Genomic DNA, 21,969 nt, shown 5'->3' with positions numbered 1-21,969 from the left:
AAAAGTTTTGTTTCGCAGAGTGATTTTAATAAATTCTAGAAAATTGAGATTTACACCACAATGTGCAAAAGTGCGGAGGGAGGGTTCGCATACAAATCTATGTAATTGATTAATAACAGCGTGAAAGTGTGTTGTGTATGGGATAAAGGAGATTCATCGACAAGATGACAATAGGTTGTTGTCGAATTATTTTCTAGTTTTTTTTTCATCTGGTTGAGCACGGAGGTAATAGGAATGTTTTTGGTATGCTGGAGAAGGTTGTATGCGAATAACATTAATGATTATTATAATAATATAAAGAAACGGAATAAAAATAATAATAATAATAATAATAATAATAAAGAACAAACCACGACTGTTGCTGCTATGATGAAATAATTAATAATTAAAGGTAATAATAATAATAATAAAATATATAATATGTATATGTACACAAAATAAACGCGTTGAAAAAAATAATAATTTAAGACAGTAGTGGGTAGGGGTGAACTGGCGGTTAGCATGCCAATGGCACACTTCTCCTATTATATTTAAAAAAAAAATGTATTGTGGATTCAAAAATGTATTTCCCCAGCTTAAATTTTGTTTTAATTAGAAGTTGTAAATATATATATCATCTATCTTCGTCTGTGGCTCGGTTCTTCATCATCAGCAACGATAGTAAGTTGTCCACAAGCGTGCTGCAATGCTTACGATGACACCGTCATGTTATCATTAACAGCAACCACCCGACCCACCAGATGTGTCTGATGATTTAGAATCAATTGTTACTTTTCCGACCCCATCAGCCGCACCTCCTGGTCCTTGGCCATCTAATGGCCCAATACGGTTCTTGATCTCAGCAGCCATAGTTAAAAAAGCCAATTCCACATTAGTTGCCTGTTTAGCAGACGTTTCCAGGAACGGGATTTTTAGATGGTCAGCATATTCCTGTTTGAGCATATAAAAACATTCATGAATACCTTATGTTATTTTTGTACACTCATTAGTAGTCTTGTTATTTGTAAGCTTTTGTATTCATCAACAAAAGTTAGCTAGTATTTAATTATATATTATGACTATTATATGGTAGAACTGTAATTAACATCTATACTAACTTTGGCAGTTGCTTCATCCACAGCACGCTTGTCATGCAAATCACATTTGTTGCCCACAAGTAGTTTGTTGACATTATCACATGCATACCTAGCTATTTCTTCTAGCCACTGTTTCAGATTAGTGAATGTCTCCATATCTGTGCAATCGTACACAACAATGATGCCATGTGCTCCACGATAATACGATGAGGTGATTGTACGGAAACGTTCTTGCCCAGCAGTGTCCCACTAGATATAAAAAAATCAATTATATATTACTAATAGTTTGTCTTATAACAACAAAATAACTAAATATATAATAAATATATTAATAATTACTAATTAAAGTTTTGTATATTTTATTATACAAAGACATATTAGCATTTTTAATTCAATTACAATTTGAGCAACTATGTTATTGCGGGGCTTATATTATATCAGTAAAACAATGTGTGTATGCAGTGTTCAAAAGTGGGATATTTTTGTTTAGTAAAATACCCTACTAAAGTCTAAAAGTAGTTGAAGCATTTTTATGATATTATCAAATAAAAATGATTAAAAATGTGAATAAGACTCTTAAAGCTTTTTTTTGCATAAAAGATTGTGAAATAAAATAGTTTGAAACATGTAAAAATACCAATGGTAAAACTTATAAACTACAATGAAAAAATAGAATAGTTGCCTATTTTTTAGTACCTACAATTGTTCTTCGGTGTGAACTACTAAAGCTATTAACTGGACACGAAAAGAAAAACGGACTAAAGCTATGTGTACTCAACCAACAATTAATGCAGTTCGGTTAATCGAGTGTTTTTTCATTGTATTATACTAGTATTGATATTTACCTTTGTACAACTATTTTATTTTTATCAACTGTTACAAAATTAAAATGAACATTTATACTGAAAAATATGGTATTGTAAATAATATTTTAAACAATAAGTTGTAATACAATATGCACAGCTGTTAATCATTTAATCATATAAGAATGTAAAATATATAAATTACTTAGGTATGTTACAGAAACTTATAAATACCTTATGATAGGTAAATTGCCAGGTATTATTATTAAAGAAATATAAAGTTTTTTTTATAATAAATTATCATTGACCTATTATTATTATTATTACATATGACACATACTGATATAATATTTAAATAATAATAAAAAAAAAAAATTCAAGGTTGTTACGTTTTTAGTATAATGTGGTACTTAGATCATTTAAAGTCATTGTTTTATCAATCTTGATTTACTGAATCGTAATAGATAATTCAATTCACAGTTATGATTAAAAAGAATATTTATATAATATACTAAAAATAATACTCACAATCTGAAGCTTCACAGTCTTATTGTCCAGTTTGATGGTGCGGATTTTCTGTGCATATACAAGTATATATATATTATTGTCATAAAAAAGTAATTATTAGCTATCAATTGTAAGTAAACTAGGTATGACAAAATAGTGGAATATTGTTACACAGTATACATAATTTCTGGTAAGTTAATATTTCAAGACTTCGGCATACATTACATAGAGAATAGGCTTAACAGTTCAGTGGCATATCAAAAAGTGTAAATATGTACATGCCACAAACAAGTAGGCTCTGGTTGCCAGCCATTGTGTGTGCTAGATATAATTGAACTTACGAAATCCACGCCAATGGTGCTAATGTACGAATCGGTGTATGTGTCGTCAGCAAATCGCAAGAGTAAGCATGACTTGCCAACGCCCGAATCACCAATCAGCAGCAGCTTGAACAAGTAATCGCTAAAAACACAAATGGACACATCATCAGCAACAACATGATCACGATGTCGAACACGACATTGAAGGGGGTCGTGTGGCAGAACATAGTGTACAGACAAAATCACATCCCAGAGATTGTGTTTAACGCGAGATACTTACTAATCTGGACTCATGTTTTCGAGTTTTGTTGGCAAGTTTTTCAAAGATGACGACGACTACGACGACGATTTCTTGTGGCAGTAGCTTTAGGGGCGTTCGCGTAGATACGACAACGACGACGAGTGATAACAAACCGACTGCTGCGGAATGTATATTGAAATATTTATTGCCGTGTACTTGATTAAGTGCTTATAATAATACCTACGTTTTGAGCCGAAACGGAACGAGAACGGTCACAAGCGTCGTGTGTGTGTGATATGCGCCGTGAAAACGGGTCGTCGGGATGCGGAAACACAATAAGTGCGATGTCGTGTGCACTGTGTAAAGACGCAATTGTTACAGCGACGACGGTGACTATGGCAGTATGGCGCAATGGGCGGGTGTATGTGTGTATTTTTTGTCTCTCTTTATTTCTCCCGTTTGATAAAACGTCGATGATACACAGACACGGCGGCAGACGGTCCCGACACACACGTCACACAATAACGAAGCTGAAGGGCAGGCGGGGAGGTGGTGGTGTAGGTGACTGGCGGTGGCGGAGGGGCGCCGATGACGACGACGCTTGAACAAATATGGCCGACGGACACGACGGCTCTCTTTCGAGTGTCATGCACGTAACCGCACACCCCGGTCCCCGGGACGCCGCCCATCTACCGAAGCTGGCCGACCGACGCGATAACGGCGGCTACAGTCACCGACAGCACGTATGTATGTGCTACGTCATCGCTGTACCGGCTTGGAGGTGACGCTACGCCGCAACAGACGCTGGCCAACGGTACCGTTTACCGATACGCTCCGTGACGCACCGGAACACGTCGTCGGTGACGGATCTGCCGGCGACACCCGACCGGTGTGCGTGTGATGGAGGTATAATGATATTTTTGGTAACATTACAATAATTTTTGTTTCATCGAATCAAATCGTTCCGGTATAAAATGTCGTTTACCATGTCATGGTTGTATAGACAACATCGATATATTTACACTTTAAACACGTATAGTATAAATAAATATTTTTTGGCGACACACACATTACGGCGGTAATACATGAAAAACTAGTGTCGCCACTTACCGGTTTAAAACCCGTGTACCGGATTGTAGAGGTTTAATTTAAATATTAGTACGATTCACAACACTGGCCGGCGGCCATAAACGACGAATCTCCGGACATTTTCCGTCCGACTGTTTTTGGCATAGGACATCTTACGCCTATTGTTTATAAAGTTTTCTATATTAAATATAGTAATATACCTATGTTTAATATTATTTATTATTAAATCATTATTTTCCTTACTGTCTAAATTTAATTAAATACAGAATAAATTTCCAAAAATGTTCATAAGTATAATAAATTATTGGTGTATATTTTTGACCATTGTCTACTTGAAACAGTAGAAATAATAATAATTGCTTTTAAAAAAATAAAAAAATTATAAGTAATGTTTAAAACAAGTATTATAAGTTATAATACAAATAGGTATCTATTCGAAGCATACAAAATTACTTAATGTTTAAAATAATTAATTTTAAATGTTTTTAATAAATATAATACCTAAATGAAATATAAATAATAATTTTTAAAAATGCAATAATTTAATTGGGCAAAGTTTGCAAGTAACAAAAGAGGAGTAATTGTACTTGTACATTTTATTTTAATTCTTGAAACTGAAAATAAACAATTTGAAAATGTAATTCAAATTTGTTTTGAAGATTTTAAAATAGCTAACTTATAAAATATTACACAAATGTATTCTAAGTGATGGCTTACACTCAAATTGATCGAATTGCACGGTATATAAAAATATGGACGTCGATTCAAATCCACTGCAAAATATAACACACTGAAACAATAAGGACGAATTATCTGAATTAGAATAAAAAAGTCAAAGAAAAGGGTGTTTGGTAAAACAGAAATGTGCTAGACTTTTTGTAGATTTATAAATAATTATAATATATTTCGATTTTCGAACATTGCCCTAACGAGTTAGGTTAGGTTATGTGATTTCACCATCATTCTTAACTGGTTAAAATATGTAAATGTATAAAAAAAATCAAAATTCGTTATAGCTTTAACTAAATTGAAAAGTAGTCCAGATTAATTTGTTCCAAACTTCAGCAGTATCTACAAAGAATTTAACAAAATCCTTCGAAACCAGTCACTCAAGATGTTGTTTTTGCACAGATGGCTTGTTCTTCGAACGAAAATCAAAAAGGATCCAACGACTCAAACCCACACACATAAAGAAAAATGAACTGTCGATATCTGAAGGTGATGACAGCATTTACAAAATTAATTGAATGAGAGATTGGGAATTGAGATTGGATAGACTTGAAAATAACGAGCCAAGAACTAAAGCTCAAAAAAAGACTAAATGAGTAGAACTCTTCTAATCATAATTCATAACATAGAACGCTAACTGACTTGTACAACGCAAACAAAAAGTTTAACATCTTATGAATTTAAATTATTGTAATGCTCAAGAGTTTACATGGCTATACTGAATCATTCTCGCTCGCTTGGGGACATACATGTACATCAGTATTTTTACGAACATCAAAGGGATGTACCTACTACCTAGTCACTTTACAATACGCTACTAGAGTATGACTACTGACTACTATCGATCAGTGGCGCGTTACACAGTGGTGGCACCAGAACTTACGTATGGGCCAATAAGCTTGGGCCACTGATTTATAAGAAGGGACAGTGGCCAGTGGCCATAGTGTATTCATAGTTTTATCACTACATATTTAAATTGTATTTGAATTTGTGTGTGTGTGTGTGTGTGTGTGAGAGAGAGAGAGAGAGAGAGAGTGTACGAATTAGTAAACTATCAGCATATTTATTCATCGATTGTATCATGCATAAATTATTAGTATAATGTACCTATATATAATTAAATACACTTAAGATAAGATTGTTGAAATTAGTAAATTAGGCCCAGAATTAATTTATATAATTCTAGATTATTATTATCTTTCGACCAAATTATCGTGATATGAAATATGAATATTTTAATGACTGTTTACTCATAATATATTGCCTAAGATAATAAAATATATTGTATATTCGTAAAACACTTACTTTTTCAAACATGAAACCACTTTTGTTACAAATAATTACATTATAAAATTACTTCAGCCAATTATTAATTATTACCTACAATTCATATGTATGTCACTCCTCTAGAAATTAGCTAGTTATATGCGTTTATTTTTTATTTTATAATATACCAACTACCTAGGTAGGTACCTACGTAATAAGTTGTTAGGTACCTAATAATAAAACTAAAATGTAAATTATTATTTTTGGTTGTTTTCTAATCAAATAGCAACTGATAATTAGCTTAGTCTTTAGTAGTTTATTTCGAAAATTATTGTTGGCTATTAAAACTGGTAATCGAAAACTTGCTTATTTGTCGTACGTGTGTAAGACGGAGACAATACGATCCGGGTATGACGTCTTTTAAGATGTAAATTGTAAATTCAAATGTTTCCAGATAATTTATCATTGTTTTTTGAACTAATATAATTTATAAATTAGGATTGTTATTTGCCAGTTATAATCAAGATGTCTCTATTTATATTTATTTAATGGTCTAGGGACTAAGACTAACTTTTAATTTTAAAATATCTATTAAGCTATTAAGATTGTTGTAGCAGCATAAACGTATATTATATGTTCACTGTACACTGCTGCAGTAGACTATAATTAATGTAAAATGTACGATGTGTCGATGCGAGTATTTAGATAAAATTATATATGTATATAATATACATATATGTAATCATTGATTATAAATAGGTTATATTACATTTTATAACACTAATGAATAATGATTAATTGTGTATAATAATCGTATATATATATAGTTCCTCAGCTAGGAGTGATGTAAAATTATCTTTTAAGTCAAATAAAATAATTGTTTTAATCTAGGGTCAAATCATTTTGACAACATAAATCAATAATTTTTTATACCTACTTAAAAAAATGTAATTGTAATGATATAAAAACAACATTCACTGAAAAAAAATGATTCATTTAAAATGTTATTAATTGTTTGGTTTTATAAAATAATAATATTATACCTATACGATATAATATACTAATAACTAAGAAGCCCTTACTTGGCGGCGCTATTGTTATAACCACAATATTTCATACTGATTTCCTAATAGTACACATAATATTATTATAAAAGGGCGATGCTTAAAATAAATATAATATTATAATATGTAAAGTGCACAGTAAATAAAATAATAGCTATTTATAGCATATACCCCTACCTCCATAATAGTCCACATTATTTTGTACGTAGGTATGTATTTGTGTCAACTGTTCAAGAGCGCCCCTATCTGTCAAAATCTAGATGGGTCATAGGTCGTGACTTGAGAATGAAAAATACAATATTACCTACCAATTAAACTTTCATGGGTCTCGATTGTTTAGGTTTCTTACATAATATCATATAAAACATATTATGTTATTTTATAAGAGTAAAAAATGAGGACAGATTTTCAAGAAAATATATTTTTGCATTTTGAAAATATTCCAGAGGTTTGAGCATATTTAATTTTTTAACTTATCAATCTTTGAATATTATATAAATTGTGAGAAAATGAAATATGAAATTATTTCGGAATCTTATTAATACTGAATAAATATAAATATAAAATATAAATAGAGACATCTTGATAATAACTGGCAAATAACAATCCTAATTTATAAATTACATTAGTTCAAAAAACAATGATACATTTTTTGGAAACATTTGAATTTACATCTAAAAAGACGTTACACCCGGATCGTATTTCTCCGTCTTACACACGTACGACAAAGCAAGTTTTCGTTTACCAGTTTTAATAGCCAACAATAATTTTCGAAATAAACTACTAAAGACTAAGCTAATAATCAGTTGCTATTTGATTAGAAAACAACCAAAAATAATAATTTACATTTTAGTTTTATTATTACCTAAAAACTTATTACGCAGGTACCTAGGTAGTTCAGTAGTTGGTATATTGTAAAATAAAAAATAAACGCATATTATCATATATTATCATTGTATTGACTCTTAGTATGATATTATTTATGGTTTGTTCTTCAAATTATAATATAGGTGTTTGTTTAACTGGAGTTGGAGTAATCAATTTGTAATGTCCTTATACAGTTATACGACTTATTTATTTATGAATAAAATGAGGATTTTGATGCTCTAAAAACTTAAATCTATACTAAATACACCTTAAGAGAATATATTATTATTAAATATTATACCTATCTGTACTACTGCTATTAATTCTAAAATAACATTTTTTCAATCTGATTCTCTCAATCAAACATTTTTCATATGGTAGGAGGTGGCCACCATATATTATGTGTATTATATATATATATTATAAATTAACAAAGTAATTTAATATAACTTTGAAGTTTGTTTTAAATTTGACACAACTTGAAACATGCTTCGGAAAAAAGAAATAAAAATGTCCACCATGCAAAAAAGTAAAACTTAAGAAATTACTACGATTAAAAATTGCAATTTTTTAGATAACTACATTTTGTAAAAAAAAGTATTTTCAAAAATATTACAATTTTTGAAAATAATTAGTGTCACCTTATACAAGTCGTGAGCACTTAAGTGAACTAGTTCACTCTAACCTACACTTTTTAACTACTTACATAACACATTGAAATCATTTATTGTAAATAGCAAATGCCGAATGGAATTTTGTGGAACTAAGTCTCCTAACCTATCATTACCCCGGCGAGCGGTTCCACTATTATTATATTATGTTCATTCATAGTTATTAGGCACCGTAGTCCGTTGGGGCAGGGCTTCGCCAGCCTCCACGCCGGTGGTGGAGGTGACGCTCCTGCGCTAACAGTGATTACACGACGATTACGACAATATAATAAATTATAACAAAAAACGCTACGCCGCGCCGCCGTCGCGTCCGCGAGTCGTAAACCGCAAAACAGCAGCGTGTTGTGCTGTGCGTTTGTGCGTTCGTGTGCGTGTTTGTGTGTGTGCGCGTTCGTTGGTGTGCGCGTGCGTGTGTGTGCGTCTTGCTTGTGTGTGTGTGAGTGTTTGTGTGTGTGTGTGTGTGTGTGTGTGTATGTTTGTGTGTGTTTGTGTGTGTGTGAAAAGAATAACAACACCGACGTCGTACGTACGTGTTTGTTTGGTCGTCGCTGTTTGTTTATTTACAATCGTGAATTGTTTGTGTTTTTGTTGTCCGACATAACAGCGTAAATTGACCCCGCTCGATCAGCGGTATTCGCACGTCAATACCGCCTAAACATAATACCGGCCGGCGGCGTCGGCGTTGTCGGTTCGCAATACACGACAGTAAGATGCCCTAAGCGGCGTCTGCGGCTTAGTGCAGCCAGTACATACTTTCAATTGACTTAGCAAACAGTAACACCAGTCCGACTTCGAATTCCCGTTCTGGACGAAAAGTGATTTCGTGTGTCAACGAGTAGTCGAATACGTTTCGTGTCACAACTACGCCACTCTCATGGCGGCCATCAACAGTGGCAGTAATAACAGCAATAGCAACAACACGAGTGCTGGTGGCAGCAACATGTACCGCGTTGGAGGTGAGTGTCGTAATATTTGCGTAAACACATCGTCTCCATGGATTATGGCGATGTGTGATGTTCTCGCATCCAGTCTTAGTTGTTTTCTATCTCGATTATTTATGAAATTATTTACCTTAGGATACTTTAGTAATATATTATATTTAGATGCCATATACAAAAGTGATAGGTACCAATTTGTGAGCAAATTACGGGTGTTGTAAGTGTATGGCGGTATAAACCATATAGGTGTTTGTGTGTATGTTCTGTTGTTTACAAACACTTATTTTTTGTAGATTATGTATACTTTGAGGCTCAACAGCAGCAACAGCAGCAGCAGCAGCAACAATCTATGCATCACCAGCAGCAGCCGTTCCAAATACGTAGAATCGAAGAGCTCAATAAGACTGCTGGTGGTAATGTTGAAGCCAAAGTAATGTGTTTCTATAGACGACGCGACCTGCCAGCTCAACTTGTTGCGCTGGCTGATAAACACCAACAACACCAGCAGCAGCAGCAACTATCTTTGACTTTATCATTATCTCCTGGTGGAAGTAGCACTACTAAAGGTGGTGGTAAGCAGTCATCTACAATCAAATCTTCTCCAGTCACTGATAAAGATGCTAATACGGATAAAAAAGAACAAGACACTAGTGCTGGTGGGGCCCTACCAATGATAAAAAATGAGCTGCAGAACGAAGAACAAACTGCCAGTAAAATAGAAACATCTGAAATTAATGAAACTGTGAAAGAGGAACAGCAACAACAGCCAGATGTTGAGATGTCAGAAGATACAGAAACTAATTCTGCTGTAACCGCTGTTGTCAAAAGTGGAGATGCTCGAGTAGACGGTGATGATGTCGAAACCAACGATAAATGTAAATATATTTTATATTGTTGTGCATTTCAGGGATTAAAATACTGTGTATGAACATTAATTATTGTGTGTAATAGCTTCAGATATTGGAAAAGATGAAGATAAGACAACACAAGGTACACAACCACAACAAGACTGGTGGCGTGGGGAACAGCTTAAACAACGGGAATTGTTTTTAAGCAGGCAAGTAGAAACATTGGCGGCAACGCATATCCGTGGAAAGTGTACAGTAACATTATACAACGAGACTGAGTCATTGGACAGTTACTTAGAAAGAGAGGTAAGTACAGAAAACAAAAAACTCTTAGGAATGTGTCATCGGCTTGGATATCATTAAAATGATATAAACTAAATATTAATGTTTATATTAAAACTTTTAAACTATTATATTCGAGTACATTTTGATGATATGAGTACATCAATTATACATTTTTAAGGTTGTAGGTATGTTGTACTAAAAGTGGTGAGGTATCCATATTGATTTGGATATAGGTTAGTGGTAAAAGAATATTTTTAATATACTCAAATATTATTATAATATAACAGTGATTAAAGTTGAAACAAATCATGTTTACATTCTCAGTAGTATTAAGTACTATTTTCAATCATAGATTTCTGATATTTAAATTGTTCAAAACTTCTGTACCAATTATATTAAATTGTAAAATGAAATAAACACTGTTCACTTTGAATTATGTTATAATATTTAATTAGTTAGTATTAAATGTCGGCTTAAAGCAAAAACTAATGAACAGCGGAATTTCGATTTTTTCATAGCGCTATCTAGTGTATAAATTTAAACTATTATTTATGTAGAGGCACTAAACGTCGAAATCACCATGAAAACATGTGTATATTTAACTTTTTCAGTACTCACTAATGGTTTTTATCATACAATTAAATTATTTAAAACGTCTTTTACCAACAATTGCCATTTTACTGTTAATAAGTTTTTGTTTTAAGCCGACGTAAATCTTAACGCAATATAGAATTTCACCTCAATTTTTAAAACAACACTTACCATTCACTAGTTCTGGGTTGCATGAACAATCACTAAACATTTAACGAATCAAGTTAATGATAATAATAAGTTAAGCTAATGATCCCTCAAACATGGTTTAGATGCCCATGATTGGTCCATTTTAATTTTATTGGGCTATTAAATTAATAATTTTTTCATGCAACCTGGCATAGCTGGTTTAAAAAAAAATAAAATAAAAACGATGTGTGTGACATAGTAGAATATTAATTGTTTTACAAAGTTTGAGGGTTTAATATTATTCATGACTAATGACTGTCTTTATGGTTTCAACCCTTTTTACAAATAATTCCATAGCTTTCAATCATATTTAACAATTTTGTATATTACCTTCTTAAATAAATCAATCAATTTTACTCCTAACAGGATACGTTCTTTTATTGTCTGGTATTTGATCCCGTCCAGAAGACGTTGTTGGCCGACAAGGGAGAAATCCGTGTTGGCCATAAATATCAGGCTGAAGTACCGCCAAAAGCGCTCTTTAACCGTGGTAGTAGTGATGTAAATTCAAAAGATTCGTCAGCAACATCGATAAAAGGAGAAATAGTAAAAGAAGAACACACTACTGATGGTGATGGAGAAGAGCCAATGGTAACAGAATGTAGTCGAGACGACGACGATGATGATGATAAAAATGTTGATGCAAAATCCTCTACTGCAGTGACTACTGTGACAGCAATAGGAACCGTAACAGCAGTGACAGTGGAAAGCGATTCTGATCTTGAGACTTTGATATGGACATGTAGGCCGCAGTGGAATCGTTTGACCGATAGACAAATAGATCAGTTTTTGGTCGTTTCTCGATCGCTGGGCACATTTGCTCGGGCCTTAGATTGCACTAGTTCAGTGAAACAGCCTTCTCTACATATGTCAGCGGCTGCTGCGTCACGGGACATCACATTGGTGAGTTTTTTGTAACATGTCAAAATTGCTTAATGATAACTAATATAATTTGTTAATTATTTCTCTTCAATTGTTGGATTTATTCAAACACATATGTACTTAAAATAATTAAAATGTGGAACAAATCTTTTCTTTTTGTCATAAAAAAATCTTTTAACAATTTCTTAAAATTTATAATTTTATTGTTAATGTTTAGTAAACAAATATTGCCTATCTTTATTTCACAAAGCTTACAAAAAAAAAAAAAAATAATACTTTTCTATACTCCTATTATATATATATTATATATATATATATATATATTGGTCGACTCGGTAAAAATTAGTACTGTAAACTATCAAAATGTATTTACTTAAATGAAATGTGGAAGAGCGTACAAGTTTGTTATTTCTCAAAATAAATTTAAATCTTACTTTGAACATTCTACTAATTATTAAAGAATATTATAATGCAACAAGTCCCAAACCCTAGTAATTAATTATATTGTATAATATTATGTTTGTTTTAACTTGACTAGTGTTCTATTAACTATTACGTTAGTGTTGTATTGCCTATTAATACGTGTATTTTGTTATTCAAACAACAGTTTCATGCAATGGACACACTGCATAGGCATGGTTATGATCTGGGCACTGCCACCTGTTCTCTAGTGCCTAGTACAGGACCTGTATTGTGCCGTGATGAAATGGAAGAATGGTCAGCGTCTGAAGCGAATTTGTTTGAGGAAGCGTTGGAGAAGTATGGAAAGGACTTTGGTGACATACGTCATGATTTTGTTAGTATATCATACTTTTATTGCCTCTATTTCAATTCTAGTAGTTATTGCTTATATTTACTGTAGTACTTAATATTGGGAGGAGTATCAATATTAATCAATTTATATGAACATGGTATTACAGCTACCATGGAAAACACACAAAAACATAGTCGAGTACTATTACATGTGGAAGACCACTGACAGGTACGTGCAGCAGAAGCGTGTTAAGGCCGTAGAGCAAGAATCAAAGTTGAAACAAGTGTACATACCTTCTTAGTGAGTATTTGTCGTAATTTAGATTGTTTACTATGTCTTAGGGTAGAGTAAGTTGTTAAAACCTTAAATATTAGTGGATTGCACAGCTGTAAGTGGTACTATCTACAAATATGGTGGATATCATCGTATTTCATTGTTGCTTGTTGAGTTATTTCTTGACATCATACCTTTGACACATCATATTAGTGCATATTAAGCATCCACTCAAAATGTTTGTTCAGCAGGACTTAAAAATTGTCCTATTTTTCCTTTACACCATTACCAGTAATTTAACTTCCATGAAATTGACAGTCAACAAAAATAATAATGATTTTTTATTCTTGTTGTCAATCAGGGGTGACCGTGTACACTAACTAACCTTACTGCCAGTATAAAAATCTAAAAATAATTTTTTATCAATTTAATCAATCTGCGATTTCCATAATTGTTAACATGTATAACTATTAATCTCTGTCTAACGTAATGATGAAATTAGAAAAAAAAACATTACAATATTGTTTTGTATTTGTGACAAAAAGTATACTATGATAATGTATAATCCAATGTAAAAAATAGTCTTGGAGAGCTTCAGCTAGCCTCCCCCCAACTTTGAGTATTTAACTGATATATACAACAATGGTTTCATGATTCTCAATTTTTTCTCCCGTTTAGTAATGGAACTAGTGGTGGAAAGCAGCAGTCTATAACATCAGGTGTAACAATAAAATCTTCACAGCAGCAGCAACTCGTAAATGGTAACTCAGCAGCTGTGGAACTGTATTCCCCCAAAAATGGTAGCAGTGGATTATCTATTACAGGGGAAGGACCATTACAACCTGGATTGTGTGATCTATGTGATGGTAAGAACGCATTTATATAGAATATATTTTTGTATATATACTAATACATTCAATAATTACAAAATAAATAATCATTGTGTAACTTAATAACTATGAAAATAGTTGTATCCTCGCAACAATGGTATCCTAACAACATAGGAGCCACAACCGGAACCACATCAATATCCTATCATCAACAAAATGGAGGATTGTCTTCATTATGTCACGAGTGCTGGACACATTGGAAAAAATATGGAGGTCCTAGAACTGCTACTTCCGATAAAAAAGTTATTGCAGCAGCAAGAGGAGAAAGCGTGTCTGGAGACGAAGGTAGTAATAACGACATATCTAAAGTTTTATGCTTAGTACTTCTTTTGAGTCAAATCTCTGAAAAGTACTCAATAAGTATAAATACTTGACTCATTCTATATATTATGTTACGGTAAATTTTGATGTGAGATACTACCAAAATTATTTCTATTTTTATAAGTTATTAAAATTCAATATTTAGTTATTATGAATACGCAATTATTTATGGTAGTATACTGTAATATTGAGTAATAAGTGAATAACAACTTAAGCTTAGATTTACTGTAACATATAATATACATGTATTACGCCAGGTACATTTTAAATTAAATCTTTCACGTGGTTGTCATTACAAGATGTAAAGGTGTATATTATTAATATAAAAAAATTATTAATTTATAATTCTCAGGCTTGATATGCAGCTCAGTGATGGCCCCCGCATAGTCGAGGTCAAAATGAGTGATGCTGAATTTTCTTATTCAAAATATTTAGGTACACTGCTTTTGTTAATTTTTCCATTTTTCGGTGAATCGCTTACTCGATATGAAAACTACTTCAGAGGCCCCATTTTAATTTTTGATATAAAATAAATCAGTTAAATTTTTACTTGCATTTTATCTTTGAGTTGTTTTTGTCCTGACTTTACCATTTATGTTTATTCTCTTCTGTGAAAGTTCTGTAATTATATTTTTTACTTTTTGTTTTCTAAATTGAGGATGTTTTTGTCTTAAGTTATCAATAAGTCAATAAAATAAATTATAAACATCTCTTTTTAATAAAATTTTAACAAATATTAAATTATATTTCGATACCAAATGTTTGTAAACAGATCGACCACATTCAAATGCGTCATCCAGTTCCCTGGCAGCAGCAATGAACTTGAATGTATCCGTTGGTGGTGGTAGATCTTCGTCCCATGGACCAACCATGTCGACTCCACCCCATCACCACCATCACCTTATGCACTTGGGTGGTAGTGGAAGTAGTCACCATAGCAGTTATCACCATCAGTCGCAGCACCACCACCATCAACAGCTTCACCATCAACAGCAGCAGCAGCAGCAGCAACAACAACAACAACAACAACAACAACAACAACAACAACATCTACAGCAACAACAACAACAGCAACATCAATCGGCAGCGTCATCACCAGGTGGTGGTGGTCTATTACTACATCAACCACATATTAACTCGTCTGGATCAACAACAACTGCTCATAGGTGCACTATTATTGGGTGCCAAGCAGCTCCATTCAAGAGTAAGTCTCAGCTGTTACGGCATTATAGTACAGCCCATGGCATCGGGATAAATTCCAACAGCAGCAGTAGTCCTAGTGCCATCATCACGTCAATTGGTGGTAGCAGTAGGTCTTCTGGTAGTGCTGGTATTGATGGTGGTGGAAGTGGAAAATTATCCCCGCAGCCGCCACAGCAGCAGCAGGCCGTTTCTGGTGCAGGACTTCACCACAATTCTGGAGGACCTTTAAACTTGAACAGTAGTAATTCGATCCAACACTCAATGGGAAGTAGCTCTGCCAACCAAGTAATTAATCTCATTGCATCGTCGTCTTCTTCACCACAACAGCAGCCCAACAACCTATCCACAAGTGCTGGAGGCATAACAACAACTGCAGTAATTGCAACAGGAGGAGTAGCTACTGCCACTGGGCGGCCGGTTATGAAGACAAGAACAGCTTTTTATTTGAGATGCACATCATTGGCAAAAGCAAGTAGGCGCCGGTCTGCGCAACAAGCTGCCGCTGCTCTGTTACAGCAACAGCATCACCAGAAAAAAGCTTCGTCTAGTGGAACACAAACAGCATCGGCATTATCGCCAATAGCTTCAGCTATGGTTCAGCCTGGATGCTTAGCCCGTCCTAGGAATGTAGCTCGTAGACCATTCATCTGTGTTCCACAAACAGCACACTCTTACAAACATGAATGTGAGTATATTGTAAGATACTAATAGCATTTTGTTAAATTTCATTAATGTCTCTAATATAACTTAGGTATATCAATGGTGTAGAGTGATTTTAAAGCCCTGTCCAGATCAAAGAAAAATTTGTTGTTGACAATGTTTTTGAATTTCCGTCATAAGTTGTAACATAGTATTTTTCGATGACATTATCTAAAACATGTTCCTTGGTCTGGAACGGGCTTAATGCCTGGGAAAATTTAAAGGTCAATAGGAATTGGCATAATAACTTATTTATTTAAATTTCATGTACCTAGTTGTTTTATTTTAAATTTGATACATACAGTTATCTAGACTAAAGTGGGAAGACAAGGTGTGGACATTTATCTCTATTAATTCTAGTTTGGTATTACTTTTTTTTTTAACTGTAATTAATTATATACTTAATTTATATACTTGAGTGCTAGACCCAGTGTTTTGATAGAAGTTTGTAGAGATCAATGGATATTGAGAATTTACCTGATGTTTTTAAAAACAAACTTAGTTTAACATTTTTAATTTTAATCCAATACTAGGAGTATATCAATCTCATAGTCTATTTTACAATACATTTGCAATATTTTTCCTTACTAAATATACTGGGATATATCGGTTTATGTATGCGTAATTTGGAATATGATACTTTTTAGGTATGCTGTCAATGCAACATGCTCCAGTTCATGAACTAAGAGCTTACTTGAGGGCTGCTGCTGTTAAGGCACATGCCCGCCGACCTGGAGTTACTCGAGTAGCCAATGCATTAATAGCAGCTAGGAGAGGTCGCGGGGGAATGAATTCAGCAACCGCTGCTGATATAGCTGTGCCAGATTGGCTGTCTCTGCCGTCCCAGCAGCACCAGCATCAGTCATCTCATCATCATGTTTCGTCTTCATCAAAGCATGGAAAACATTCTTCAAGATCATCAACGGGTGGACGCGTCGCCTTCCCCAAACCACCAAAAGCACCAGGTCAGTATTAATTGAAGTTCACCCGAAGTTCATAATATCTTGGTTGACATAAATAAAGATAAATGTAACATGTATTATGTGGGATTTTGAAGATAAAAATACTGTTTAAATTTTTAAATTTAAATTTATTAAAATCCAATCAGATAACACTTATTAAATATTGGAAATTGTTTAAAAAGTTATTGTAATAAAAAGAAAGTGAAGGAGCAACCAAGAATCGTTTTAAAACAAGTTTATTTACAACAGGTAAATAATCAAAAACATTAACTGTTTTCCTCCTTATAATGTAAATAACTAAAATAATAAGAATAAAAATAACAATAATAAAAATAAAAAATACACAATTTATTGTTATAATTGTTTTCCTTCAAATGTAACTTATCTAGATGATTCTAGTAATGTTTAGGATCTTGTGTTCTTTATAATCTTATCATCTAAAGAGTTATCAATCAGTTGAATTAAAGTTAATTTAACTAATTTCTATCAGTTTTTCTTCCCGAATCTTCCATATTATATTTGCACAAAATTAATGACATAAGAGTTTATACAATCTTAATATTTACACAAGTGTGAAAAGCAGTAATCATATTTAGAGAATACTCCTATGTGCACTAGGATATATTTTATTTTTAAATCAATTTTTATTACTAGTGAATTAACTTATTTACAAATTGTATACATACAACAAAGAAAAATATTCAATCACCTAAATAGTTTGAAAATGTATAGTATTATGTTGTATATCTTTATCTATATTTCAAGTGTCTTTGGAATAACTGTTTGAATAAATGTATGAACTATATGAACAATAGTTCCTATTAAATCATTGACTTAACTAAAAGTGAGGTTAGCAAACTTATATTAACTAACACTATTCATCAGCTGTTTAAATTTAAAAAGATCATTATTTTAGGCAATCTTAGAATATTTTTTTTGTTCAATCATTTTATTATCTTTTCCACTCCCGTGATGTATTGTTGTATACTCTATTCAGAATAAAAAAAGTAATGGTCGGTAACTGGTTATCGTTGGTGGCGGTCAAATGATTCTCCCACCAACACTGACACACTAGGCAAAGCTTCAGATCACACAAGTCGTCAGGTACATTTCTTATTTTGAATAGAGTCTTAATACAGATGTTTAAAGGTTCTCAAGAAACAAACAAGATAATATACAATTATTCTTCATGTATTATATTGTTATATATATTTAATAACATTAAAATTTTAAAACAATGCACTTAATAAAATAATCTCAACATCATTGTTAATGCCTTATACATTAAGTATACTTATTATATACCTTTCAACTGATTATGGTTAAGTATGAAATTCCTCAAATTTAACTAAATAAATTAATATTATTGACAGCTATTATAATTATCATACCTATAAAAATTCATATTGAAGTCTTATGATTTCTTTGACCTCCTAAATTGGGTAATATCTGTTTAATATTGTCAAAACAAGTAAAAATTAGCATAATATGTGTTATATAACAACAACCACAGAAGTACAGTACATAGTTTTTTGTGTAGTTTGAAATGTAGTTATTTCAAAGAATAAATAAAACAATGTACGTCATTATAATACCATTTTAATAATATGTTTGGATGCGTATTTGTAGATGGCAGTTTGCTATACGAACGAGTGCCTAATAAGCAGGAAGCTGCTGCGGCTGCCGCAGCTGCTGCTTCTGCAATGAACAATCCGTCTGCAGCAGCTGCAGCAGCAGCAGCTGCTGCTGCAGCTGTTGGATTGAATCCGGCTGCAGCAGCCGCAATACTAGGAGCTTTAGGGCCCCCGGGTTCAGTCAGTAGTGGTAATTCTACGGGGGCATCTGGTTCGTCTAATGATCAATCGGCCACGGGGTTTGATGTGGCAGCTGCGGCTGCTGCTCTCTACCAACAGCAGCAGCAACAACAGCAGCAGCAGCAACAACATCAACAACAACAACAACAACAACAACAACAACAACAACAACAACAACTACAACAAGGTTCTTCATTGTCGAGTAACAAGAGGCGGCTATACGAAACGGATAGTGGTGAGTGTCTTGAGTTTAGTGAACTAATTGCCTTATGCAGCGATAAAAATAGTAGTGAATTCGATGTATTGTTTTTGTGATTTCCGTTGGATTTGATTTCTTAGTTTTCATCTGTTATAAACTTAAATATATTATCCAAAATAAGTAAATTGTAGTGATCTAAACTTGCGGTTCTCAATATTTATTTTAATTCAAGGCACCCTTGTGTTAAAATCCCAAGGCACTCTCAATGCTGTAATATTATGTATACAAATTCCTTTATAACAGGGATGGCAAATCCATGGCACCCGAAAATTTAGAAATCGACGACACCACGGGAACTGCTTTCGCATAGCTTCCGCGAATATTATAGGACATATAATAACCTATAAACTAACCTCTTTATACTAATACATTAATTATACAATCAAATTATAGTATAACAAATTATAATATTTTTAATATTTTTTTCATGGCACGCTCTAAAAAAAAAAAGGTTATTACTAATTTTGGGCATGCAGTGTTCAAAAGGTTTGTCATCCCTGCTATATAATATCCATGATTTTGGGGCATATCTACAGCACACTGGTTGAGAGCCACTGATTTACTTTTCAACTTGGATTCTTCTGACTATGTAAACATGAAATCCAGAGTTCTTAGTTTGAGTGTTGATCTGTATTTGAATACCACCAGTCACCACTATTATCATTTTTATTTAATTTAATGGAAGAAATGTTTTTGAGCCTTTAAGGCCTTTTTTAATATAATATATATCTAATAAAATGTGATTCATTTGTGTTATTTCTAAAGAGAGATAATTTTTTATTATATGAGCGTGTTATAAAGTAGGAGTGTAGGAGGGGGATTATTTGTACACATTTTAATGTAATTATGCATGTTTTTTTTTGTGCAGCATCTATACAACAGCAACCACAACCACAAGCTGGGCCGCCGTCAAAACGTATGCATCGGCAGCAACATCACTCACAACAGCAGCAACAGCAGCAACAACAACAGCAATCCACTGGTCACCACCACCACAGCCAGCAACACCAACAGCCTTCATCAACATCACAAGGGGCTAGTGGAGCTGGTGGAGGTGCCGTAGATGGAATGCTGGCATCAATCGTGGCACATCAGCAACAGCAGCAACAACAGCGAGGTGGTACTTCAAGTGGAGGACCCTTACAATTGACTGCCTCTGGAAGTGGTGGTAAATCCAGTGGCTCAGCAGGCCACCACCAGTCGCAACAACAGCATCAGCAGCATAATCATTATAGGACACCATCAATGGCTCGGACCGGTAGGAAGCATGTTATATCATGGACAGATGCTCCGGATGACCTGTATTATAGATGCACCACATTGTCTAGGTATGATAACTATTATAGCCTCTGATCATGGCACAGGTTGTGCGGTATTGTAAAAACCGTTAGCTTAATTTTTCATATTTAGATGGTTGTTTATTCACTATTTATCATTCCCATTCTATTTTTTAAAAACCTAATAACAAGTTTTTTTATTATGTGTAGATCGCTGCGGAAAGCCAGGATGACAGGTAAGGAACTAAGGCGGTCAGCACGCAAGCCTTGGCAGCCGATCGCTGCACTTCTCGGTATATCATTCGCAATGCCGTCTGCCGCTGCGTCATCGTTAGCAACACCAATAGGAACAGCGGTGACCACAGGATCCCCAGCTCCATCAACCGGTAATACATCTGGGAATTCATCATCTATAGGGCCGGCTGCACCATTTGACATGTCCACTGGTGGTAGCGCTGGTGGTAACAATAGACCACCGTCTACCATGTCAAATCAGTCAGCGGCACCTATAGTTACACCATGCATTAGTGGAGCACTTTCAATGTCATCACGTACCAGTGGCGGAGGTAGTAGTCATCACTAAGTACCATCATTTTGTGTGGACTTAGATGCTATTGGTGGCAAACACTGTCTGAACGATAATTTAGAATTTCAATTTTTTTTTCATCATCGTACTATTTTATTTTTATACATTAACAATTTATAATCATATTAATTTTAATCCGAATCCTTACTGTAGGTTGAACCTAAATAATATGCTAAAATTATTTTTATTATTTTTTTTTTGTACTATTATTATTATTTTATTATTACACAAACTATGATTATCGAACTTTATTATTATTGATGACATAAACTTGTAACATTTTTAAATAATTAGGTGATTTTTATTTTTATTTTTTTGGCTACACTGAGTATTTATATTATAATTAAAATACATAATATGATTATTACTTCGATATCGACTTTATATTGTAATAAAAATAATGAAAAATATTATAGCTTTTAAGGTGATATTTTTACAAACAATATTAGTAGTCTAACAGCCTTAGTTTTTAGCTTAATGAATAGTTGCAATTGAAAAAAAAACAACTGTTGTATAATTGATTGTTTTTTTTATTGTAACAAATAATTTTCTTATGACTACACGC

General features: G+C 33.3%; 2 protein-coding genes across 3 annotated transcripts; one reads left to right on the top strand and one right to left on the bottom strand.

The window, feature by feature from the left end:
• On the bottom strand, nt 1–3,533 carry LOC111040789 (ras-related protein ORAB-1). 2 transcript variants are annotated; one of them, XM_022324812.1, is made up of 6 exons: nt 3,188–3,533; nt 2,987–3,126; nt 2,728–2,848; nt 2,408–2,455; nt 1,098–1,325; nt 1–930 (listed from the first exon to the last, which is right to left on the bottom strand). In XM_022324812.1, the coding sequence occupies exons 2-6, from the start codon at nt 2,998–3,000 to the stop codon at nt 715–717; spliced, it is 627 nt and encodes a 208-aa protein (XP_022180504.1). In that variant the 5' UTR covers nt 3,001–3,126; nt 3,188–3,533; the 3' UTR covers nt 1–714. The 2 variants fall into 2 exon arrangements, with proteins under 2 accessions (XP_022180504.1, XP_022180497.1); XM_022324805.1 differs by having other exon boundaries at nt 3,192–3,533.
• A 5,546-nt stretch (nt 3,534–9,079) lies between these two features.
• On the top strand, nt 9,080–21,490 carry LOC111040648 (mediator of RNA polymerase II transcription subunit 1). Its single transcript, XM_022324628.1, has 13 exons — nt 9,080–9,589; nt 9,865–10,446; nt 10,523–10,725; nt 11,851–12,387; nt 12,974–13,162; nt 13,287–13,420; nt 14,072–14,259; nt 14,362–14,568; nt 15,377–16,492; nt 17,154–17,471; nt 19,098–19,517; nt 20,410–20,869; nt 21,029–21,490. The coding sequence occupies exons 1-13, from the start codon at nt 9,508–9,510 to the stop codon at nt 21,399–21,401; spliced, it is 4,809 nt and encodes a 1,602-aa protein (XP_022180320.1). The 5' UTR covers nt 9,080–9,507; the 3' UTR covers nt 21,402–21,490.
• Nucleotides 21,491–21,969: the final 479 nt, after the last annotated feature.

The sequence above is a fragment of the Myzus persicae genome, unplaced genomic scaffold (genome assembly GCF_001856785.1).
Source record: "Myzus persicae strain clone G006 unplaced genomic scaffold, MPER_G0061.0, whole genome shotgun sequence".
In the NCBI taxonomy this organism is placed as follows: Eukaryota; Metazoa; Arthropoda; class Insecta; order Hemiptera; family Aphididae; genus Myzus; species Myzus persicae.
Note: the sequence above shows the minus strand (reverse complement) of the source record. Positions and strands in the feature narration are given on the sequence as shown.